General features: G+C 46.7%; 1 protein-coding gene across 2 annotated transcripts in view; it reads right to left on the reverse strand.

Moving 5' to 3' along the window:
• ANLN (anillin actin binding protein) overlaps positions 1 to 26,519 on the reverse strand; it is a 287,028-nt gene that overhangs the window by 88,043 nt on the left and 172,466 nt on the right. For both annotated transcript variants that reach the window (XM_030204140.1, XM_030204129.1), the window contains exon 13: positions 24,784 to 24,919. In XM_030204140.1, the coding sequence (XP_030060000.1) occupies positions 24,784 to 24,919 (136 nt within the window). The remainder of the gene's footprint in view (positions 1 to 24,783; positions 24,920 to 26,519) is intronic.

A 26,519-nucleotide genomic window follows, 5' to 3' on the forward strand; every position in this document is an offset into this window, starting at 1 on the left:
GGGCTCTGTTTGACCTCTCTGGCACGCGTGCCATAGGTTCTCCATCACTGCCATATCACATACAAAGCTTTTAGGCATGCATGGGTATTTCCTATAAATTTTCACACTAACTGTGGGGCAAAAGTGTGCAGTTAACAAGTAGTTTACATGCTCACTGCTGGATGTAGAAAGGGCTTCTGCACTGAAGTTAACTTGTGCAGTAGACATCAGCGCACAACATAGTAAAATGCACATTAAGGAGCCTTTTGCTTAACCCACAGCAATGCAGAGTTGTGTATTGATGTCTACCATACAGGCAAAATGCAAGACATCTACAGCCAGTTCTGAGGTGGCATAGAACCCCTGCAACTTGAACTCCCTGCTCTTGGATAGCCTTCTGCATTGGTCTTCACTCCGCCCCCCACCCCCCCCCCCCCCCCCCCAACAACATACCAAAAACGTCCCTAGTGTCTACCAGCACCTATCATGCCTGGAACTCTCCCCCATCGCCCCCCCCCCCCTTACCTGTTGTACCTTGAAGAGGCATGAGTGATGCCCATTTGTTCCCCACTCCATCTCTGAGAATGGCAGTGCCCGATCCCACCTAATGAATACTAAGGATCTGACCACTGTTCCACTTTAGCTTTCCCAAACAGCTGAGTCACTGATCACCTGTAGTTATGATTGGTATCAAATGTATAAATGTTGAGAAAAACCCTGATGTGTCTGATATTTTTCTATAATGTTGCAAATTTGATATTCTTTAAGATTTCCTTTATTAACTATATGAATGTTCTAAATATATAGAAACAGAGAGAAAAATGAAAGCAGATAAAAACCATATGGCCCATCCATGCCATTCTCTTGTTACTATGTAAGCCGCATTGAGCCTGTGATGAGCGGGAAAGCGCAGGATACAAATCAAACATATAAATGGCGAGTGTCGTACTCACTCGCAAATGCGCAGTAGAGACCCTCTCTGCCCCGCCCCCGCGTCAATACATTATGATGGGGGCGGAACAGAGAGGGTCTCTACTGCGCATTTGTGAGGGACGAAACCGCCGTCGCTAACGCTCCTCCCACTCTCCACCCGGCCCTCGCTCCGCTATTGAAACAGCGAGGGAACGCAGCACACAGCTCTGCTGAGCTGCCGTCCTTCCTTCTTCTCTGCCTCGATGACGCTACATCACACGAGGGCGGGACACAGGCAGACATGAAGAAGGAAGGCCGACGGCAGCTCAGCAGAGCTGTGTGCTGCGTTCCCTCGCTGTTTCAATAGCGGAGCGAGGGCCCGGGCCAGATGGAGGGGTGGTGGTGACTCGGGGGGGGGGGGGGGGGGGGCGGGCGAAATCGGGGGGGGGGGGGGGCCTTGCAGCGGCGACGGGAAGGGGCTTTCAACCCCCCCCCCCCCCTTTCCTATACTAGCCCGTTTTTACGGACTCAACGGCTAGTGTAATAAATAAATAAGATGAAAAGCAGAGTCAGTCTGCCAAATAAGGGAATTATTCTCTTATTTGCCAGTCTGGACATCACTCCTTCCTCTGAAAATACATGCTGCGAGAAGGTCTATGAGGCAGGGGTGGAGGGGTGCCCTGGACACCAGAGTTATGGGTTTTGTTTTTTTTTTTGTTTTGTTTTTTAATAGTGAGATGGGGGAGGGGAAGGTGTCAGTGGAGGAAAGGAGTGTTGCTAGACACCAAGGATGTTTATTTTTAATGTTTGGGCAGGGTTGGTAGGGAGGGGACTGTCAGAGTACCAGGGATTATAGGGATCAGTGCAGAAAGCTGGGTCAGGTGCACTGTAGATTGTGTGTGTGTTAAATGTTACTCTTCCTATCAAGTGCATGAGCCAACCGCTGCTCAAACACCAAGAGCAAGGGAGCCATGGATTACTGCCTCGATTTTAACAGAGCACACTCACTGATTACTGCGAACCTTGTGATAGAAACCATACTGTTAGCAGCTCTAATGCCTAGCTTTCAGAATCGACCCCTATAGCTAAATAAGTAACTTGTACAAATGAAGCATCAACTCTCAAAGAAAGAAACAGATAGGTAGTAAGGTTTATTGTACTGTTAGAAAATTAGAATGTGATTACAGCTCTCTGATTTCCTTGACAAAGATCTATGTTTTACATCCTCAAATCTGGTTTTTGTGCAGTATGTAACAGTGAATCAGAACTGGTAGCTTTAACTAATGAGATTGCTGTTAGCTTACACCAAGATAGAAAAAGTGATTGTTATGGTGCATTTGTATTTAACAGTTAACTTTAAAAAGTAAGTGCAGTATTTATTTGTGCTCACCATATATTTTTTTAAAAGTTTATTTATTCAATTTTATAACAGGAACAGATTGTACAATAAAATCATAGCCAGCAAACATTCTGACTAAAATATAAGCAGTAAACAAACAGAAACCCCCATTCCCCCTGTGGATATGGCAAAACAAAAACCTCATACTAGCATCCACATAAATATCAAAGACAGCAAGATCAAAAAGCACGTGGAGGGGTGTCTGTATGTCTGTCTGACTTTGGACATTTTGCAAAAAACGTTCAAAACATAAATAGGAAAGAAGTTTGTTTTCAAAAAAGAAAATTTTTTTTTTTTTTTTCAAAAATTCTGTTTTGAACAAGGTTTTGTGATTTGGATGTTTTGTTTTTTTGGTCCATTTTCAAAGAAAAAAAAGTCCACGTGCAAAACGTACAAAATAAAGCCATTAGGATGTAGGAGGAGCCAACATTTTAGTAGACTGGTCCCCCTGACATCCCAGGACAGCAATAGGGCACCCTAGGGGGAACTGCAGTGGACTTCATAAAATGCTCCCAAGTACACATCTCACCATTGCTCCCTTACCTTGTCCGCTGAACCCCCCAAAACCCACTACCCCCAACTGTACACCACTACCATAGCCCTTACAGGTGAAGGGGGTGCCTATATGTGGGTACAGTAGGTTTCTGGTGAGTTTTGGAGGGCTCAGTTTCCTCCACAAGTGTAACAGGTAGGGGGATGTAGGAGCCTTGGTCAGCCTGTCTGCAGGGCACTGCACCCACCACTAGACTACTCCAGGGACCGGAGTATAACATCTGAGGCTGGCAAGTAATGTTTTTCATCACATTTTTGGGGCGTGGGAGGGGGCTAGTGACCACTGGGGGAATAAGAGGAGGTCATCCCTGATTCCATCCAGTGGTCAATTGGTTATTAAGAGCATCTTTTTGTACCTTATTCATTATAAAAACAGGTCTAGCTCAAAACGCCTTAATTTTAGTCCTGGTTTGGTTTTGTTCCATTATAGCTGAAAAATGTCTAATTCTTAGGAAAGCCCAAATCCCAGCCTGAACACGCCTCTGACACGACCCCTTGAGATTTGGACGCACTTCTGATGGACTTAATAGAAAAATGTCTAAAAATAGGTTTTGAAAATGCTGATTTGGACGTTTTTGTGAGAAAACCATCCAAATGCTGCTTCATGCCACTTTTTAAATTTTCTGTTCTGAAAATGAACCCCCTCTCATTCAGATTCTGGTGGAGTTTTCTCAATTATGGTAAATATACCATAGCTTATGAAATTTCACTAAATGTCCATTACGAACAGCATCAGATAACATAGTAACATAGTAGATGGCGGCAGAAAAAGACCTGCACGGTCCATCCAGTCTGCCCAAGAAGATAAATTCATATGTGCTACTTTTTTTTTTATTTGTACTGTCCTCTTCAGTGCACAGACCGTATAAGTCTGGCCAGCCCTATCCCCGCCTCCCAACCACCAACCCCGCCTCCCAACCACCAGCTCTGGCACAGACCGTATAAGTCTGCCCAGCACTATCCCTGCCTCCCACCACCGGTTCTGGCACAGACCGTATAAGTCTGCCCAACCACCAGCCCCGGCACAGACCGTATAAGTCTGCCCAGCACTAGTCCCGCCTCCCAACCACCAGCCCCAGCACAAACTGTATATTTCTGCCCAGAACTAGCCCCGCCTCCCAACCACCAGCTCTGCCACCCATTCTAGGCTAAGCTCCTGAGGATCCCTTCCTTCTGCACAGGATTCCTTTATGTTTATCCCACGCATGTTTGAATTCCGTTACCGTTTTCATCTCCACCACCTCCCGCGGGAGGGCATTCCAAGCATCCACCACCCTCTCCGTGAAAAAATACTTCCTGACATTCTTCTTGAGTCTGCCCCCCTTCAATCTTATTCCATGCCCTCTCGTTCTACCGCCTTCCCATCTCCGGGAAAGGTTCGTTTGCGGATTAATAACTTTCAAATATTTGAACGTCTGTATCATATCACCCCTGTTCCTCCTTTCCTCCAGGGTATACATGTTTAGGTCCGCAAGTCTCTCCTCATACGTCTTGTAACGCAAATCCCATACCATCCTCGTAGCTTTTCTTTGCACCGCTTCAATTCTTTTTACATCCTTAGCAAGATACGGCCTCCAAAACAGAACACAATACTCCAGGTGGGGCCTCACCAACGAATCCAAGGGAGACGTATGTGTTAGGCGGGGAGAGTCTGATAGGCACGGACGGGGAGAGGGATCTTGGGGTGATAGTATCTGAGGACCTGAAGGCGACGAAACAGTACGACAAGGCGGTGGCCGTAGCTAGAAGATTGCTAGGCTGTATAGAGAGAGGAGTGACCAGCAGAAGAAAGGAGGTTTTAATGCCCCTGTATAAGACGTTGGTGAGGTCCCACCTAGAGTAGTGTGTTCAGTTTTGGAGGCCGTACCTTGCGAAGGATGTTGAAAAATGGAAGCGGTGCAAAGAAAAGCTACGAGGATGGTATGGGATTTACGTTCCAAGATGTATGAAGAGAGGCTTGCTGACCTGAACATGTACACCCTGGAGGAAAGGAGGAACAGGGGTGATATGATACAGACGTTCAAATATTTGAAAGGTATTAATCCGCAAACAAATCTTTTCCAGAGATGGGAAGGCGGTTAGAACGATGAGGACATGAAATGAGATTGAAGGGGGGCAGACTCAGGAAAGATGTCAGGAAGTATTTTTTCACAGAGAGGGTGGTGGACGCTTGGAATGCCCTCCCGCGGGAGGTGGTGGAGATGAAAACGGTAACGGAGTTCAAACATGCGTGGGATATGCATAGAGGAATCCTGTGCAGAAGGAATGGATCCTCAGCAGCTTAGCTGAAATTGGGTGGCGGAGCAGGTGGGGGGAAGAGGTGGTGGTGATTGGGAGGAGAGGATAGGGGAGGGCAGACTTGTACGGTCTGTACCAGAGCCGGTGATGGGAGGAGAGACTGGTGGTTGGGAGGCGGGAAATACTGCTGGGCAGACTTATATGGTCTGTGCCCTGAAAAGGACAGGTACAAATTCAAGGTAAAGTATACACATGAGTTTGTCTTGGCCAGACTGGATGGACCATGCAGGTCTTTTTCTGCCGTCATCTACTATGTTACTATGACTTGTACAGGGGCATCAACACCTCTTTTCTTCTGCTGGTCACACCTCTCTCTATACAGCCTAGTAACCTTCTAGCTACGGCCACCGCCTTGTCACACTGTTTCATCGCCTTCAGATCCTCAGATACTATCACCCCAAGATCCCTCTCCCCATCCGTACCTAGCAGACTCACCGCTTAACACATACGCCTCTCTTGGATTTCTACTCCCTAAGTGCATCACTTTGCATTTCTTCGCATTGAATTTTAATTGCCAAACCTTAGACCATTCTTCTAGCTTTTTCAGATCCATTTTCATGTTTTCCACTCCCTCCGGGGTGTCCACTGCGTTACAAATCTTAGTATCATCCGCAAATAGGCAAACTTTACCTTCAAACCCTTCGGCAATGTCACTCACAAATATATTAAACAGAATCGGCCCCAGCACTGATCCCTGAGGCACTCCACTACTCACCTTTCCCTCCTCTGAGCAAACTCCATTTACCACCACCCTCTGGCGCCTGTCCGTCAACCAGTTCCTAATCCAGTTCACCACTTTGGGTCCTATCTTCAGCCCATCCAGTTTATTTAAGAGCCTCCTGTGGGGAACCGTGTCAAAAGCCTTGCTGAAATCTAAGTAGATTACGTCTATAGCACGTCCACGGTTCAATTCTCCGGTCACCCAATCAAAGAATTCAATGAGATTCGTTTGGCACGATTTCCCTTTGGTAAAACCATGTTGTCTCGGATCTTGCAACTCATTTTCTTCCAGGAAATTCACTATCCTTTCCTTCAGCATCGCTTCCATTACTTTTCCAATAATCGAAGTGAGGCTTACCGGCCTGTACATAAGTACATAAGTACATAAGTAATGCCATACTGGGAAAAGACCAAGGGTCCATCGAGCCCAGCATCCTGTCCACGACAGCGGCCAATCCAGGCCAAGGGCACCTGGCAAGCTTCCCAAACGTACAAACATTCTATACATGTTATTCCTGGAATTTTGGAGTTTTCCAAGTAAGTTTAGTAGCGGTTTATGGACTTGTCCTTTAGGAAACCGTCCAACCCCTTTTTAAACTCTGCTAAGCTAACTGCCTTCACCACTTTCTCCGGCAATGAATTCCAGAGTTTAATTACACGTTGGGTGAAGAAAAATTTTCTCTGATTTGTTTTAAATTTACTACACTGTAGTTTCATCGCATGCCCCCTAGTCCTAGTATTTTTGGAAAGTGTGAACAGACGCTTCACATCCACCTGTTCCACTCCACTCATTATTTTATATACCTCTATCATGTCTCCCCTCAGCCGTCTCTTCTCCAAGCTGTATAGCCCTAGCCTCCTTAGTCTTTCTTCATAGGGAAGTCGTCCCATCCCCGCTATCATTTTAGTCGCCCTTCGCTGCACCTTTTCCAATTCTACTATATCTTTCTTGAGATGCGGCGACCAGAATTGAACACAATACTCAAGGTGCGGTCGCACCATGGAGCGATACAACGGCATTATAACATCATCACACCTGTTTCCCATACCTTTCCTGATAATACCCAACATTCTATTCGCTTTCTTAGCCGCAGCAGCACACTGAGCAGAAGGTTTCAGTGTGTTATCGACGACGACACCCAGATCCCTTTCTTGGTCCGTAACTCCTAACGTGGAACCTTGCATGACGTAGCTATAATTCGGGTTCTTTTTTCCCACATGCATCACCTTGCACTTGCTCACATTAAACATCTGCCATTTAGCCGCCCAGTCTCCCAGTCTCGTAAGGTCCTCTTGTAATTTTTCACAATCCTGTCGCGATTTAACGACTTTGAATAACTTTGTGTCATCAGCAAATTTAATTACCTCGCTAGTTACTCCCATCTCTAAATCATTTATAAATTTATTAAAAAGCAGCGGTCCTAGCACGGACCCCTGAGGAACCCCACTAACTACCCTTCTCCATTGTGAATACTGCCCATTTAACCCCACTCTCTGTTTCCTATCCTTCAACCAGTTTTTAATCCACAATAGGACATTTCCTCCTATCCCATGACCCTCCAATTTCCTCTGTAGCCTTTCATGAGGTACCTTGTCAAACGCCTTTTGAAAATCCAGATACACAATATCAACCGACTCCCCTTTGTCCACATGTTTGTTCACTCCTTCAAAGAATTGAAGTAAATTGGTCAGGCAAGATTTCCCCACACAAAAGCCATGCTGACTTGGTCTCAGTAATCCATGTCCTCGGATGTGCTCTGTAATTTTGTTTTTGATAATAGCCTCTACCATTTTCCCCGGCACAGACGTCAGACTCACCGGTCTATAATTTCCCGGATCTCCCCTGGAGCCTTTTTTAAAAATGGGCGTTACATTGGCCACCCTCCAATCTTCCGGTACCATGCTCGATTTTAAGGATAAGTTGCATATCACTAGCAGTAGCTCCGCAAGCTCGTTTTTCAGTTCTATCAGTACTCTAGGATGAATACCATCCGGTCCAGGAGATTTGCTACTCTTCAGTTTGCCGAACTGCCCCATTACGTCCTCCAGGTTTACCGTGAAGTCAGTAAGTTTCTCCGACTCGTCCGCTTCTTCCCTATCACCACTTTTGTGAAGAGGGACCACCTCCGCTGTTCTCCAATCCCTCGGAACCTCTCCCATGTCTAAGGATTTATTAAACAAATCTTTAAGAGGACCCGCCAGAACCTCTCTGAGCTCCCTCAATATCCTGGGGTGGATCCCATCTGGTCCCATGGCTTTGTCCACCTTTTGTTTTTCTAGTTGTTGATACACACTCTCTTCCGTGAACGGTGCTATATCCACTCCATTCTCAAATGAACTTTTGCCAGTCCATCGTGGTCCTTCTCCAGGATTTTCTTCAGTAAAAACACAACAAAAGTATCTATTTAGCAAATTTGCCTTTTCTTCATCATTATCTACATAGCGGTTTGCAGTATCTTTTAGTCTCACAATTCCCTTTTTAGTCATTCTCCTTTCACTAATATACCTGAAGAAATTTTTGTCACCCCTCCTTACCTTTCTAGCCATTTGTTCTTCCGCTTGCGCTTTCGCCAGACGTACCTCTCTCTTGGCTTCTTTCAGTTTCCTCCGGTATTCCTCCCCGTGTTCCTCGTCTTGAGTTTTTTTGTGTTTCTGGAACTCGAACTCTTTAGCCTTTATTTTCTCAGCCACTTGCTTGGAGAACCATAGCGGTTTCCTTTTTCTCTTGCTTTTATTTACTTTCCTTACATAAAGGTTTGTGGCCCTATTTATAGCTTCTTTCAGCCTGGACCAATGTCCTTCCACTTCTTGTACGTCCTCCCAGCCCATCACCTCCTTCCTTAGGTATTCCCCCATTTTACTAAAGTCAGCACGCTTGAAATCCAGGACTTTGAGTTTTGAGTGGCAACCCTCCTCTTCAGCCGTCATATCAAACCAAACCGTTTGATGGGCACCCACTTGGACATTTGACACGCTATCCGCATTTGTGAGCACCAGATCCAGCGTCGCTCCCTCCCTCGTGGGTTCCATGACCATTTGTCTGAGCAGAGCACTTTGGAAAGCATCCACAATCTCTACTTCTTTCCGATTCCGCAGACGGATGCAATATTTGGTAGATATAGTCCAGTTTGCAAAGCACTATATACATCAAGGGCATCCCTGGTTGTTTCAGGCTGCCACTATTTGAGGGCCACAAAAACATAATTGCAAACTGATGGATTTCTTCTTAATTCCCTTGGGTTTAAAGTGCAATAAACAATGTGATGCATTCTCAGGATAGCTAGACTTGATCATTTGGTGAAGAAGCCATAATACTTCAGACCAAAACTTCTGAGCAAGCGGGCAAGCCCACTAAACGTAGTACATGTCCCCAGACTCCCTACAACCTCACCAGCACAGGCCAGAACCCCTGCCGAAGATAACACTGTAGGCACATGGGGGTATAGTACCAACAATATATCTTGTACCCATTTTCCATTAAGTTAGCTGACACCGATACCTTCAGACGGTATTTAAAGCAAGTCACCCATTGTGCAAACTCAAAGATGGATCCAAACACCTTTTCCCATTTAGCGGTAGAGGACTGGTTCATCTATCATAATTAAAGCTCCATATAAGCTAGATATACATCCCCGTGTCCTCCCCCCACCTCCCCCCGACTGCAACGCCCGCTCTAATTAGGTCTCTGTGAGCTGGTGCTCTCCCAAAGCATGGCTATGGAAGTAATCCCATAACTGGCAGTAATGAAATTCGTGATTGGGAAGGCCATATTCATTAACTCTGAGAAGGGCACAAATTCACCATCTGCCCAGATCTGGTTTAGTGTATATAGACACCCTGCTGTTCCCAATGATGACACAGTGAATCCAGTTGCCTACGCGAAACTCAGGAACAAAACGGATTGCTATTTGCAAAAAGTGCTGACATCCAGGGAAGAACCGGCACCGCACCTGGCTCCACACAAGGAGGAGGTAAAGCAGCAATGGGGGATCCCTACACAAACAATGGAGCAACTGAGGTCTGGGTAGCCATGCTATCGCCCAAAGGGGTGTAGATTTCATCTTCATCTGCTTCAATCGCACCCAGGCCTTGACAGAGCAACCTCTCCACTCCGCTATAATACATAAAGTAGCTATAATACATAAAGTAGTCACCTGAAAGTATGCTAAAAAATTTGGAACTACCATGTCTCCCTTTCGCCTAGGCTGAAAAAGCATTGATCGATGGACCCTTGGTGGGTGGTTCCTCCAAATAAAGGACAAGGATTTACGATGGAGTGTAACAAAACTTCTTGGGCAGTGGCAATGATAGGGCCATAGACAGATAAAGGAGCTTAGGTAATATTTTTACAGCTGAAATTCCACCCATCCACGAGAGCCCATGCCCCTCCCAGCTTTCCAGTTCTGAAAACAGTTAATTCAATTTCAAAGGAAAATTAGCTGCATAAAGATCCTGCAAGGTTTTGGTGATATTAATCCCCCAGATACCGAATAAAGCACAGGGCCCATTGAAAGGGAAACTGCATCTGCAGAGCTGCCTCCTGGTCCAAAGCCAGTCACGTTTACTAGCTCTGACTTGTTCATATTTACCTTATACCCAGAAACCAAGCCAAACAGCTGCAACTCCTGCAAGGTTCCAGTGAGAGAGCTAACAAGCGTAAGCAAAACATCTGCGAAGAGAATGATTTTTACGTAATGCAACCTCAGGTAATCCCTTTAATGTCCCGTTTAACCCTAAAGACACATGTTAAAGGCGCAATGGTCAAAGTAAATAGTAAGGGTGACAGAGCACAACCTTGTCGTGTGCCACAATGCAATGTAAATGTTTGAGTGACTACCATTGATCTTCAGACAGGCCTGGGGACATGTATAGATTAGCCAAGTGCAAAAAAAAAAACCAGAAGAAACCAGTCTTCACAAAAAAAACAACAAAAATGAAAAAAGGGGAAAGAAAAAAAGAAAAATATAGAAAAATAAAACTAATAACGACACTTCAAATATAAAAACTTGAAAATATTTATTAGCCATGAAAAATACAAAATTAGGGAAAACAGGACTCAACATAGCTGTGTTTCGGCCGGTCAGGCCTGCGTCAGGAGTCTTTTCACCATATATAGTGTCTTTCTCTATTTCTACATCGGATGATTTTTATTGGTATGTAGAACAACTTATGAGTGAATTGTATTGAAACGTCTGTATGAACAACTCTCCGGTTGTCTCTTCAGGGAACTTATAGTGCTAAAATTTGCTCAAAACAGTATAGACTGGAGCTGCTGTAGTCAGCATCTCACATCTACGGAATTAGCCGAAGCCATGAAAGAAAACCACCATGAAAACCAAATACTTCTAGAACCAAGAACATAAATGGCCATTGCGCCCGGTCAAAGGCTTTCTCTGAATCGAGGGAAAGTAGTAACATCGGAATATGGCCCACTCTAGCATGATGGATAATGTGTAAAGCCTTTCTGATATTATCAAATGTTTGTCTGCCAGCAATACACCCAGCTTGGGCCTCATGAATGAAGACTGGCATTACTCGCTGGAGTTGATTTGCTAGAATTTTTCTGAAAAGTTTATAACTAGTATTAAGTAGCAAGACTGGCCTGTATGAACCATATTGAAGAGACTTTTCCCGGCTTCAATAATAAAGTGATTGTAGCCAGTCGCCACATAACTGACAGCTTTAGAAATGTTAAGTAGTAGTAGTAGATCCCAGACCCGTCCAGATCATTAAATACTCTAATAGCGGGGTTAATATTGCTCTAAAGCTCCTACAGAATTTATTCATAAAGCCATCAGGGCCCAGTTGTTTGCCATTAGGTTAAGCCCTTAATCACTTCTTCCTCTAAAATCAATTGGCTTAGAGAGCGCCTCCGCCTGAGATAACACACAACTGTATCCCGTCCAAATAAGCTGGATTCTCTAAAGGGCCCGGGATTGCATCAGGAGTGTATAAGCATTGATAAAATTCTACAAAAAGCTTCTGAATGTCCTCCATAGAGTTATAGAGATGTCCCTGAGCATCCATTATACAGGAGATAAAATTACAGCTGACCTGCTTTTCAACTTAAAGGCCAAGAGACGGCTCGAGCGACTGCCAAATTCGAAATGAGCTTGGTGCACCTGCTGTAACTGCTCAGCTAAGTTTGCCAGCAGTAATTCGTGAATCTCCATATGCCATATGAAGCTGGCGTGCCCGCTTTTCCAGCTCCACTATGTCCCCTCCCCGCTTTATCTTCTACCCAAGTCAATCGGGACCTCAGAGAGCTTTTCCTCTCTCTCTCTGAGCTCTTGTCACATGGACCTGTAAGTGCTATCAATTTCTCCTGCATTACTGCCTTCATGCCTACCCATATCATAGACGACATTTCCCCAGTATCATTAAAGTGACAATCTTTCAAATCTTGTTCTAATTGTGTCAGATGCTCAGGGAGAGACAACAGAGCATCATTAAGTCTCCAATGTCTAGTCTGCCCTGCTCAGAAGGCCCCAAGCAGAGAATCACAGGGGCATGGCCAGAGCATGTATGAGGGGCAATATAATGCGAGCGTACCCTTTGTAATATCATTGAATCCCCAGACAAAAAAAAAATACAGGAATAGCTGGCACATAGTAACATAGTAGATGACGGCAGAAAAAGACCTGCACGGTCCATCTAGTCTGCCCAACAAGATAAATTCATATGTGCTACTTTTTGTGTATACCTTACCTTGATTTGTATCCGTCATTTTCAGGGCACAAACCGTATAAGTCTGCCCAGCACTATCCTTGCCTCCCAACCACCGGCTCTGGCACAGACCGTATAAGTCTGCCCAGCACTATCCTTGCCTCCCAACCACCGGCTCTGGCACAGACCGTATAAGTCTGCCCAGCACTATCCCCGCCTCCCACCAAGTATCCAAGATCTTCCCAAACATTTGCCAGGCAGCTTGCTGTGAGGCAGAACCACCCTGAAAATTAGATGTGCCAGCGATGAATCATAAGGCTTACCCTCTGGCAATCTGAGACCCAGAAAACTGTTGCAGGTCAATACAAACAAAAGATGCGAAAGTGCAATAGAAGCAGTTAAGCCACAAACACAGACAGTGAACAACCCTGCGAACACAGCGGAGGCTAGTGCCAGTATGTAATAGCATGGCCAGTGGCAGCGAGTAATACCACGAAGCAGAGTCACTGGGCAAAACTTGAGCCCTTGTGGCTTTATAAAAATGCTAAATAGTAGTAGTAGTAGTAGTAGTAGTAGTAGTAGTAGTAGTAGCATAAAGCGAGCTGTCCCAGGCATGCAAACAATTGACAAGAGAACTGGAATTGGGGGAGCCACTGCTTGCCCTAGAATAGGTAGTATGTAAAGTCACTAAATGGGTTTCTGCCAGATACTTGACCTGGCTTGGCCACTGTTGGAAACAGAATACTGGGCTACAAGGACCATTGGTCTGACCCACTATGGCTATATTCATTGTCTGAGGACAAGAAATAGAAGCAACCACTCCCCAGTGGAAACAAAAGAGAGCATCATAAACAACTAAGAGAACTGGCTGCAGAAAAAACTGCCAACGGCATAAAAAAAATTCCCCACAGAGGAAAGGCTCCCTTCTCCCCTGGCTTCAAAAGAGGTCAGGAGAGTACAGGAAAACATGCTCTAAACTTTAGAGAGCTGGAGCCAAACATCTGAAAGGCACCATTAGCTTCAATCTGCCAGAAATGAATGCATACAGGACACCCGTACTGCCCAAGGAGGAAAAGACGAGCTCCAAGAGAAGGCAGAAATTGCTAGGGAAGGTGCCCAAGACTCTCGCCCTGTACCTCCTGCACAACTATGCTGCTGGTCCGTAGCAAGGTGGAAGACTCAGCTCTAGCTGCCAGCAAAGAACTGTACTTGGCCATACTGCACTCTGTTAAGAAGCCCATAAAAAGGCTAAATACCTCACTGGCCACTCATGACCAGGAACAAAGCAACAGAGAAAACTGCTCAAAAGGAGAACATCACTCCAGTAAGCAAGAATCCTACCCCCTCTGCAGGAAACTCCATGGATGGCGACAAATGGGGGACAGCCCCAGGCATAGCAGGCTGACAGGAGGTGCTCAAAACACCATACCTCTGCAACATCGAGCAGGAGAAAAAGACAGAGGCCAGATATCCAGAAACAGATTCATAACAAACCAGAAGCAAAAAAGAGCACGAAAGCAGCCCAATGCGGGAGGTGACAACTGTGATACCAGCACCTCAGGCCTATAACACCCAAAGTGCAACCAGGAGTACTCTCTTGCTAATGAAAGAGACGGGGAACCAGCACCTTGGGGAAGGGAAGATTAGGTTTTTACCTTGGTAATTTTCTTTCCTTTAGTCATAGCAGAGGAATCCATTAACTGATGGGCTGCATCCGCCCACCAGCAGGTGGAGACAGAGAACACCGAAAAACCACAGTGACCCCTGGACAGCCAGCCCCATTCTGCCCTCAGTATTTGGCATCTCCAAAACAGAGTGAATCATGAAGGTAGAACAACAAACTTTCCTCACAGCGAACAAACGCCCCAGAACAGGAGCAATAGCCAAACAAAGGAGGGACGAATTCAACCTCTCGTAATAGAACAGCATGTAGAAATTCTGAAAACTGATTTCCCACTTCTCCCGATGCATATAAGATCTGAACAACAGTCAAACAGGGAGGGGATCATGGATTCATCTGCTGTGACTAAAGGAAAGAAAATTAACGAGGTAAGAACCTAATTTTCCCTTCCTTGTCATCAGCAGCAGATGAATCAATAACACACAAAAGCACTCCCTACTTAGGGTGGGAACAAGCCACTCCGCGAGCACCAAAAAGCGCGTCCCGCTTCGCTGCAACATCCAGCCTGTAATGCCGGACAAATGAGAGCTGGGAAGCCCAAGCAGCTGCACTACAGATCTCTTGAAGAGAGAGAGAGTGCACCCGTTTCAGCCCACGAGGGGGAAATCGCTCTCATGGAATGCGCCTTAAACACTTCAGGCGGAGACCGGCCTGAAAGCAGATATGCAGAAAATGACTGAGTCAACGGGCTATAGTGGCCTTAGACGCCAAACCCCCTGCGTTGAGGACCTATCAACAAGACAAAGGTGAAAGTCCTGAAGTCATTAGAAATCAATAGATACAGCAACAGGGCCCTGCGGACATCCAAAAGATGTAACTGCCCAAAGGAGTCCGGAAAATCTTCCCTAGAAAAGGAAGAAAGAAAAATGGGCTGGTTCAGGTGAAACGCTGAAACCACTTTAGGGAGGAAGGGGGGCAACTGTACGTACCGTCACTTCGGACTCCAAGAATTGCAGAAAAGGGTCCCGACAAAACAGTGCCTGAAGCTCAGACACGCGTCTAGCCGAAGTCATGGCCACCAAAAAGACTGTCTTGAGAGTCACATCCTTCTCCGAAGCTTGCTTAAGCGGCTCGAAAGGTGAACCCTGGAGAGCCTTCAACACCAGCCCGGGCAAGGCGCCCGGACAGGACGGAGCCTAAGCACCCCTCTGAGAAATCGGGCAATGTCTGGATGAGCAGCAAAGGACAAGCCAGAGACTTTCCCTCGATAGCATTCCAATACTGCCACTTGGACCCGCAGGGAATTGTAAGTCAGGCCTTTTTGTAAGCCATCCTGCAAAAAGTCCAGCACCGGCGAGACAGTAGCCCGCTTGGGAGTGATCACTTTTGAAACACACCCCACGCCTCAAACTTGTGCCAGATCTGAGCGTAAGCTGCGGAGGTGGACGGCTTGCAGGCCTGCAAGAGAGTGGAAATGACCTTGTTAGAGTAGCCCTTGTCTCTCAATTACTACTACTTAACATTTCTAGAGCGCTACTAGGGTTACGCAGCGCTGTACAATTTAACAAAGAGAGACAGTCCCTGCTCAAAGAGCTTACAATCTAATAGACAAGTGAACGGTCGGTCCGATCGGGGCAGTCAAATTGGGGCAGTCTGGATTCACTGAACGGTAAGGGTTAGGTGCCGAACGCAGCATTGAAGAGGTGGGCTTTAAGCAAAGACTTGAAGATGGGCAGGGAGGGGGCTTGGCGTAAGGGTTCAGGAAGGTTGTTCCAAGCATAGGGTGCCCTCTCAAAAGCCAGGCCATAAGACCAAATCGGCAGGGATCCTCCATAGACACTGGACCCTGAACCAACAGGTTCGGCAGCAGGGGCAAATGAAATGGAGCCTCCACCACCATCCAGCAGAGATCCGCATACCACGGACGCCTTGGCCAGTCCGGAGCAATGAGAATCACCAATCCCCGGTGTAGTCGAATCCGAAGGAGGACTTACTCTATCAAGGGCCAAGGAGGGAACACATACAAGAGGCCCGAGGGCCAGAGTTGAGCCAGCGCATCCAACCCCACCAAGTGAGGATCTCTCCTTCTGCTGAAAAAGCGAGGGACTTTGGCGTTTGAACTTGACACCATTAGATCCATTCCAGGTGTACCCCATTTGGCACAAATCTGAAGAAAAACTTCTTCTGCCAGTTCCCAATCCGCCAGGTCGATTTGGTGCCTGCTGAGAAAATCGGCTTGCACGTTCATCTGACCTATGAGAGCTGCTGACAGAAGCTGCAGATGTAGCTCAGCCCAGTGGCAAATCTGCGCCACGGCCCTGCACTGAGTGCCGCCCTGACGATTTATGTAGACCACCGCTGTCGTGTTGTCCGACAGGACCCGAACAGCAAGCCCCTTCAGAGTCTCTTGGAAGGCCATAAGAGCCTGGAATATCGCTCTCAGTTCCAAGTGAATGATGGACCACCCCGCTTCCACAGTTGTCCACTGACCCTGAGCATAGCTGCCCTGGCAATTCGCTCCCCAGCCCAACAGGCTGGCATCCGTTATCACCAGGCACCAAGAAGGCAGCGCAAGCGGCATTCCTTGGCGCAGCATCCTGTCGGAGAGCCACCATTCCATACTGAGCCGGGCCGCAGGGAGCCACGTTAGTCTGCGTTGATATTCCTGGGAAATCGGAGACCACTGTTGAAGCAGGGCAACCTGCAAAGGCCTCATATACGCTCTTGCCCAAGGAACCATCTCCAAGGTGGCCGTCATCGACCCCAGCAGCTGGACAAAGTCCCAAGCTCGCGGGTGAGGCATCCGCAGGAGCAGACAGACCTGATTCTGAAGCTTGCACTGTCTTTAGTCGGGGAGAAAGACAAACCCCGAGGCCATGTCGAACCGGACCACCAAATACTTGAGAGATTGAGAGGGGATCAGGTGACTTTAGGGTATATTGACCACCCAGCCTTGAGTCTGCAGGACTGTAACCACTCTGGCTGTGGCAAGGCGACTTTCGGCTGCCGAATCTGCTCTGATGAGCCAGTCATCGAGATAAGGGTGCACTCTGATACCCTCTCTCCTGAGACAGGCGGCTACTACCACCATTACCTTGGAAAAAGGTATGGGGAGCTGTGGCTAGGCCGAAAGGCAAGGCACGAAACTGGAAATGTTGTCCCAACACCACAAACCGAAGAAACCACTGATGGGGTGGGGTGGGGGTGGGGCAAATAGGAATGTGCATACACGCTTCCTTTAGGTCCAGAGACGTGAGAAACTCTCCTGGCTGTACCACCGCAATGACGGAGCGTAGGGTTTCCATGCAAAAGTGTCGTACTCTTAGAGCCTTGTTGACTCTTCGTAAGTCGAGGATCGGTCTGAAAGACCGCCTTTTCGAGGCACGACAAAATAAATGGAATAGCAGTCGCAGCCACGTTCGGCAGGAGGCACCGGGACCACCACTCCGAGGTGCAGCAAGACTTGTAAGGTCTCCTCTACCGCCGCCTGTTTGACGGCAGTGCCGCATCGGGACTCCACAAACACATCTCTCACCGGGGCACCGAATTCCAATTGGTAACCTTCTCTGATCAGGTCCAAGACCCGCTGATCCGAGGTAATCTTGGCCCACTCCTCAAGAAAGAGGGAAAGACGTCCTCCTACTGCAGGAATCGAGGAGTGGACCGGCGTCCCATCATTATGGAGGATGCCCCTGAACTCCAGGCCGCTGCGGAGCATTTGTCTGACCGAAAGGAGTTCCTCTGCTGAAAAAGGGCACATTGAGAAAACTCAGCAGAGCGCCCCAGTCGATACCTGCGAGCTTCACGGAAGCAAGGTCTGGAGGAGGAGGGAAACACAGGACCCTTGGAAGGAGGCCTCGGCCTATCCTCAGGTAACCGCTGGGGCTTCGAGTCCCCTAGGTCTTTAACAATCTTCTCCAAATCCTTTCCAAATAACAGGAGGCCCCGAAAGGGTAACCTCACCAGCCTTTGCTTAGAGGTCATGTCAGCCACCCAATGCCGTAGCCAAAGAAGGCAGCGGGCAGAAACCGCCACAGACATCTGTTTAGCCGAAGCTCTGACCAGATCATAAAGGGCATCAGCCAAAAATGAAAGGGCTGACTCCATCCGCAGGGCAACCTCAGAGAGGGACCCCGCACCATCCGCGGGTTGCTCCACTTCTGTTGTAACCAGGAAAGACATGCCTGGGCTGCATAGGAACTGCAAATAGACACCCTTAAGGCAAGGCCCAAAATTTCAAAGGACCACTTCAGCATGTCTTTCAAAGCGACCCCTCCCTCTACTGGGAGAGTGGTCTTTTTTGTCACCGCCGTGACCAACGCATCCACTTTAAGCATCCCAAAAGGGGCCAAGTGCTCCTCAGAGAGTAAAGCTGACCCATAGCCCTGGCCACTTTCAAAGGCCCATCGGGGTCAGACCATTGAGGTGAAATAAGCTCTTGGATGGAGTCATGCACAGGAAAGGCCCGAGTAGGCTTCTTAGTACTCACCATCCTAAGATTAACAGAGGAGGCATCGCCCTCGGCAGCATCATCAATCGAGAGGGCCTGCAAGGCGTCAGTAATGAGAGCTGGCAGCTCATCGCGGTGGAAAATCCAAACCGCATTGGGATCATCAGAATCCAGTGGCAAACAGGCACCCTCATCTGGATCTTCCGTTCATGAGGGCCTGCCAGATCCCTCAGACTCCCCACAGCCCAACCATATGGGGGGGGGGGGGGGGGGGGGGGGGGAGGGAGGGAGGTGCGCCACCTTCAGACGGGGAATTTACCCATCTACATTTAGCGTCCTTCCAACACTCGGGGGACGAAATAACCTCTACAGCCAGCCCCAGGCCATCAACACCCGGAGGGGATCCAGAATGCAACGCAGTGTCGGACACCTGCGGCAGAGCTCTTTTCAGCATAAAGTCTTTATGCATTAGAAGCACAAACTCAGGGGAGAACCACACTCCCTGACCCTCCGCCTCCGAATTAGGAGAAATGGATGTAGGAGCTCCTCTGGCAGCCTCAAAACGAGGCATCCCTCGCGGCTGTGGAGTCTGAGTGCATGGGGTCGAGACATGCGGCGCCTCCAAAATGGCGCCTGCTGCCAACTCCATCGAGCGGGAAGAATCATCGCTCATCATGCTCATACAAGCGCGAGCGTCTAAGGAGCACGTTTTGCACAACCCCGCTGCTGATCTGCGTTTACCACAACGGGAGCAGCGCTTAACTCCTTCAGCAGCCATCGCCCGACTGGACCGAAATATGGCAATAAAATGGTGGCTTCACGCCAAAGCTTACCCCGTTCGGAATGGCGTCCGTGGGACCTCCCTGGAGGAGCTGGGTACCACTCTCACCTCAGAAGACCGAGTCAACGAGCGCCGGTCAAGCTGCACAGAACCAGAATCTCTGGAGAAAGCCTCAGAACAGTCAAAGTAAAAGCGCGCTTTTTTTTTTTTTTAACGCTGTGAGGAAAGTTGGAGGCAGGCAGCAACAGAGGGACTCCAGGAGGATGGGGGAATGGGTAAGGTAGGGAAAGGGCAAACCTATACGCCTTTAAAAGTGGGCACCACCAGCCACAACACCCCTGCTCAACTGGCAAAGCACAGGAGCCACACCAGGCAGAAATCCAGGAGCTGATCAAGCTACGTCCACACCTGCTAGGAGATAGAGAAATACTGAAGGCAGAATGGGGCTGGCCGTCCAAGGGTCACAGTGGTTTTTCAGTGTTCTCTATCTCCACCTGCTGGTAGGCGGATACAACCCATCAGTTAATGGATTCATCTGCTGATGATGACAAGGAAAATCAGGCTTAGCATCACACAGGACATGGATTCTCATATAGAGGCTTACCAGTGCAAGAAACCAGGCAGACCCCATTGTCAAACATACACCACAACAGGGCTCGAACCCCAATCCAGCACGCCGAAGGAACGTGCAGGGGGAAGGGCTGAGAGAATGCCCACTATGCCTGCTGACACAACTGCCACAGCAGTCTAAACACGGAAATAATTACATCAGCCCAAACAAAATGGCCGCAGTAGGCTGAAGAAACACACACACACAAAGGGACTCAGAGGACAACCACTGCCCCAGTTTCCCGCGCAGACTAATGGCACGGGACTAAGCAGAACAACAGGTGCCCAGTGCTAGAAAACTACAAGGCACTGCTCCCATGCAGTTCTCCAAAAACCACTGCTTGAAAGTAAAGCCAATTTTTGGCTACACTCACCCCAGTGCAGAGGAGGATGAAAAAGGTGTCCCAGCAGGCTAGTTTTGTCTGGATCCCACTTGTGTCTGAGCAATAGCAGCTGCTGAAGCACCCAGCTGCCAGAAGCAGCAAACACCTTCTCCAAGAAACAGCCATAGCCGAAGCAAAGCTAGTAAAAAGCCACTGTTCCTCCTCTTTTCTTTTTAATATTATCAGGCAGAAGAAGGAAAGGTCTGGAGAGGGGGGAAGGACAGTAGGAGAGGGACCTGGGGTGACTAGGTGTACACCTCTTAAAGCCAGCACCGCTCAGCTGGACACCCCTAAGCTCTACTGATCTGAGAGACCCCAGAACAGGAGCCAATAACAGATGAGACCAGGAGCTTGTGAGAGACCATCCATCCGCCTGCTGGAGCTAGAGAATACTGACTGACCAGGGAGCATTCTGTCCTATAAGGCAGTGCAGTTCAGCTCTTTCTATCTCCACCTGCTGGTAGATGGCAACAACCCACAAGTCTCTAGATTCATCTGCTGGTGACGCTAAGGAATTGTAAATAACAGCAGGGCTTTGTCATGGTGCTTCTCAGCTTCTGCTTTTTCAAGATTGATCTGCAATGATAGATCGCACTTGTCCATTTGCCATAGAGAGAAACTAGCGTCTGCTGCAGCAGGAAAAAGTAGGGGAGAGTAAACAGACAGAAAGGGCTCCATCAGGATACAAAAAATATTTTATTGGTTTCTGCTAGCATTATTTTTATTGTGAGAATTTGTGCAGATTCTCCAACGAAAAAATATTTCCTCTTGTACTATGCAAAAACAAACATGAGATGCACATTCCCAAAGTCTACATTCTAATCATTAAATAAGCTTTATCCTTCCTTTATCATCCGAGTATTTTATTCCTCCAGTATCACTGGCACCTCTTGCCACCTTCCTCTTTTCCCCTACCGTTCAGTCTCAGAATCTCCACCCAATCCGCCAAGTACTTCCTCCGCCCTCTCCTCCAATAAGTTCTTGCTCTCTCCTTCCCTCAACATAGGTCCTCTCTCTCCTTCCACTCAGCTCTGCAGTCCCTGCTTCTACCTTTCAAGTTTTCATTCTTCTACTCAAATCTAGTCCCAAAGCTTGCTTCCACTTCCCCAAAAGCCAACTTCAATGGATCTTCCTTTTTTTTTTTTCCTTCTTAACTAGGCATCTTCCTCCCCTCATCTCATTTGCCCATCCACTCTCCCTTCACCAATATGCATGCACCTGCTCTCCACTCAATTCCCTCATACCCCTATCCCCATCCACGAAGGAGATAAAAGATCTTACCTGCTACATTTTCTTTTAGCCCTCCAAACCAGTTCAGAGGAGTGGGTTATGCATTCCTACCAGCAGATGGAGACTGAGAAGACACTAGCCTCAAAGTGAGCCTATAAGTACCCTGTGCAGCCTCTCACTGGTCAGTATTGCAATATCAAAGCTAGATGTATAACTGGAACATACAGAATAAAGGCAGTTGCCAACTAAAAATTGAATTCAACTTCCTTGTTTTAAAGTCATTTGTCTACCTTTTTTTTTCCAAAACAAGAAGAGAACCCTAAAGGCCCAAACACAACATACCAACAGAACTACTGAAATCTTGTAGCACCTCTGATTATTTCTTCCTCTTTATGCTTCATGCTGATGCTTCTGTGCAAGTGCCCACAGTGAACTCCAGTGTGGGCTCTGAACTAGTCTGGAGGAAATACAGGAAAGAGAAGTAGCAGGCAAGATCCAATTCCTCCAGACCATTTATGAGTACCAAAGCAATAACTTGAAGAGGGATCCCTAGGCCCATGGATAAAACCTGGCACCCAAAACAGGCATCTAGCAAAGGAATGAAGGGAGGATCAGGTGGCCGCTCTACAAGTGTCCACAGGTGGCAAGAGCCTCAGTGCAGAGCTGAGAAAAAAAATATGGTAGCGATTCCCGCCAAAAACAGCCCCAACACCTGGCCTGCCTTCCTCAACCGGTATGCTCACCAACTATGCAGCCACCATGGTCCCCGCAAGGCTCCAAGTACGCACCAGAACAGAATTTACATGTGGCACATGTCATCTCGATGCTGTACAAGTGTTCCATGACATGGAGCAAGAATGCAATGCACACCCCTCCTGAACTCTAGCACAGTAGGATATAGGAGCAACAGTGACAATCAGGCCCTGAGCCTCATCGGCATCCCCCTATGGGGGGGAAAGCTGTGCACTAAGCTTCTTTTGGTTTTCTTTTCTTTATTTTTTTTAAATGCCACCGGCACTAAAGGTTTCCCAACCAAAGTATAGAAGGGGAGCAGAGGCACAAAATCAACTCCTCAAGTAGCACCGGTGAGGAGGGGGGGGGGGGGGGGGGGGGGGGGTAGAAGACCAGTCACCTCAGATGTGCACCCCCAGGAATGTGACCCAGGAGCACCAGTATCCCATCACAAGTGCTAGTACTGTACAATTTATTGCATTTTTTGTATGAATAGCACCTGGGAAGACTCCAAACAGTAAAAATGGAACTACTAACACCCCCTAACCTGAACTAGACACACTTCACCAGAGCAGGCTGCACAGATACCTACCATCTACGAGACTGAGAAAATACTGGCTCCTGCCCAGGTTTTTTATAGGCTCGCTTTGAGGCTAGTGTTTTCTCTGTCTCTACCTGTAAGTAAAAATGCACAACCCACTCCTCTGGTCTGGAGGAATGATAAGAAATCATTGTTCATCTATTCCTGAATTTTCTCCCACCAGTTCCCATACTCCCTCTCCCTATATGGGACAGTTCTTGCTCTCTTGCCATCTCCTGAAATCCTCCAATCCTCACAGCTTCCCCACCCCAGGCATCTTTCTCCAGGCCCTGCCATTCCATTTCCTCTAACCCTCAACTCCTCTTCCAATCCATAGTCTTGGTTTCTCCTCCCTGAGTTCTCACTTAACTCCTCACTTGATGAGCACGCATCTATACTAAATGTTCCAGTTCATTTCCTGCATCTCCTTTAATATTACCATATGCATCCAACCTCTCCTCTTCCCTTTATAATAAAGGCCTGATGCCTCTTTCTCACCACTCCAGCAGACTTTCTACCCACTCTATCCAAGTACAGCAAAAGTACTTACATACCATATCTACTTGAGGCTTCTCCTCTGTCCCTGCATCACAAACATGCTCAAAACTCATGGGAAAGCACCAAGTAATGCAGATCTTGTTTATAGAGAGATCAGCACTAGGAAGTGACTCTCCAGGAGTTTTGAGTATGTTTACAGTGCAGGTGGGACTGCTGTTTATGCACTGCAGGAGATGCACCTGTGCATGTTAAACAGAACACTAGCTGCAACCATCATAGTCCAGACCAGGACAGGGACTGATCACTGGACATATTCCTCAGGCAGCCCCTCCTCTGACCTCAGTCAATGGGCAGACAACATGCCGCCAGCCATACGATCTCTTTTATTAATGCCATTGCACCATTCTCTCCAAATTTGCCTATGGCCCTGACCTCACCGTCCCCCCAGGCTCCTCCTCTACTGGCAATGGACAATGGTGGACATGGATATGGGGCTAGGGAAGGGAATATGCTGGACAGGTTCAAGATTCACAATGGCTTGAGATATCCTTGGTCTGGCTCTGCGCATACACTGCATGCAGAATTTTCTCTTATGATTATTCAGTGGATATCCTGAAAATCCAGCTGGCTAGGACCCTCAGGACAGGTTTTATGGACTAGGAAGGTTGTCTCCCTCTTTGGTGCTCAATGTTACATGAATCATTCTCGTACCCAATTTACTCTACAACTTTATGTATAATCATTCTGCCCAGAGTTCTTGCTTCATTCATGTTGTCTAACTTATTACACTGTGCATAACTTATGTAATCTGCCTCGTGTCCTATCTTAGGAAAAGATGTCATATCAAATGGCTACAAATAAAATAGCTTTTAAGTTACTAGTTTACTTCTTGACCTTGATTCCATAATGAAATGTATGTGTTGTAGCACTATAGAAATAAATAGTAAAGTTAAAAAGCAATTTTTAAAAGTAAAGGCACAACCAACAATTTGCAAAAGCAGTTCAGCTAAGCCAAAATCATATCCATCGCTCTGGGAGCAGTGTACATTTTTCCACGTTGGCAAATGATTTCAATTTAGCTAATGAGACAAAGGCGCACACACACGAAACAAACCAAAACCTGAAAACTTCAGCAGATCTTAAATGGTAGTTTGGAAGGCCACCCTTGTACATAATCAGAAAAAAATTGAAGAGCAGCAGACCAGTGTTTGGAAAAACTCAAAGTCTCTAGAAAAATATCTAGAAAAGGCCTGGCTCCAAATGACAAACACAGGTTTTGACAAGCAAGACTGTGTGCTTGCCTACTGTTGCCATTTGTCAAACAATTAAGTGAACTATGAAATGAAAAAAAAATGTGCTTGCTTAAAACATACTTGCAATCAGAAGCAATCTTTCCGCCTCTGCTTCTTCCTGTGAACCCTTTCCGTGATCCTCATCTGTGCAGCAGTTCAGAGCCTGGCTAGCTTGATGAATTACATTCTGCTGCAAGTTGATTTCATCATTCAGAATCTAATATAGTTTAAACAAACAAACAAAAAATGTTGTGAAAAGATAAAAGACCTTCTGAATATAAAATGTCAGTCAACTGATTTGCATCCAAAATGATTAGGTCTTACAAATATGTTTAATGGAAAATAAATCTGTTGGCTCAGGCTGTTTGCTATGTGAATATTCCATCAATGTTTCATTATTGCTACCAAGTATTACATATTAAGGGTATTTGCTTTAAACATAATTTGTTTCTCCAGTCCTTACATGCACCTGGTTTTGCTTTTTAAACCCAAAGGTAAATCCTAAGAGTGGTTCAACAATTACATATAAACTATGTTGTTTCTGACTTTACTTGTTTTGGACTGCTTTGGGTCATGCTGACTTGTACATCTGCTGTCTTGAATTTTGGAAGATGGAAATAAAATTATGTTCTGGATGTACTCTGTAGAAGTTGTCGTTTACTTTTACAATGTGTGTATGGATGCCTGTTCTGGTGTATGCATATGATATTTGAATATCTATACTTATGGCTATGAACATTCAGTTCCCTAAAACAACTATGATTTCTGAACATGTGGCATCATTAAAAGGACAATTTTTATTCAACGTTTTTTATTGAGGTTAATACAGAACAGATACGTCCATAGTAGGATACGTCCATAGTAGGATTGCATACAGATTCAGATTACAAGAAGTATGTGGTGTAGGCCAGCTATTACATTCCTACATCATTCTTTTTTTTTAAGCAGTTTATCCCCACCCCGCACCTCTATTCTATGTATAACATTAAACACCAACCCTCATCAATTCCCAGCTACAGTGAACTTATTTACTTTAATCCTTCCTAGTCTCCTACTACAGAAAGCTTCTGTCCCTTTGTTATACTCTGTATGTTTAACTAGAAACAGTCTTATTTAAAAGCTTCTCAATAGCAAACAATATATTCTTGCATAGACTTTGAAAACATATCCTAAGCATCCCAACATAACAACAACTACCTCCAGAGTCCATTATACCTCCATGTCCTCACATCTCTCCCTACACCTCCTACCCCCCAACCCACTCCCCAAATCCCTCCCTCCCACTAACCCCACCCAAGAACAGTGGTTCCACATGTGTAGGCCTGACCGTTGCCCTTCTGGTCCGACCTATCCTCAAGTAATATATTCACTATCCCCTAATCCCCAACCCCCTAACCCATTCCTGTGATGCCTGGTCCCCCCACTCAGCTGCCCTCAACGGTCCGGCGAAAATCTATTCGAAATTTGACTGCTAGCTGCAGGAGAAACTCTATTCAAATAAGCCCCCCAGATCGCCAGAAATATCTGCTACCTCTTCGGAGACAAGTGGGCACCCTCTGACCCATATGAGTTGATGTAATTTATTCCTCCAGTACCAGAGGGGGGATAATCCTGAATCCAATGGTTGAGAATACACTTCTTTCCCAAAATACAAGCTTTGTCTAAAAATAACTTGTCACCCAACTTTCCTGACCCCCACCAGCCTAATGTACAGAAAATCGCTTTTTCAAACATGAGGGATACCCTACGTCCAAATACCAAACAGAAGAATCCCGCTATAACTGACAAAAATGCTCTATGTATCTACACTGCCACAA

This window comes from Microcaecilia unicolor, chromosome 1, assembly GCF_901765095.1.
Source record: "Microcaecilia unicolor chromosome 1, aMicUni1.1, whole genome shotgun sequence".
NCBI lineage: Eukaryota > Metazoa > Chordata > Amphibia > Gymnophiona > Siphonopidae > Microcaecilia > Microcaecilia unicolor.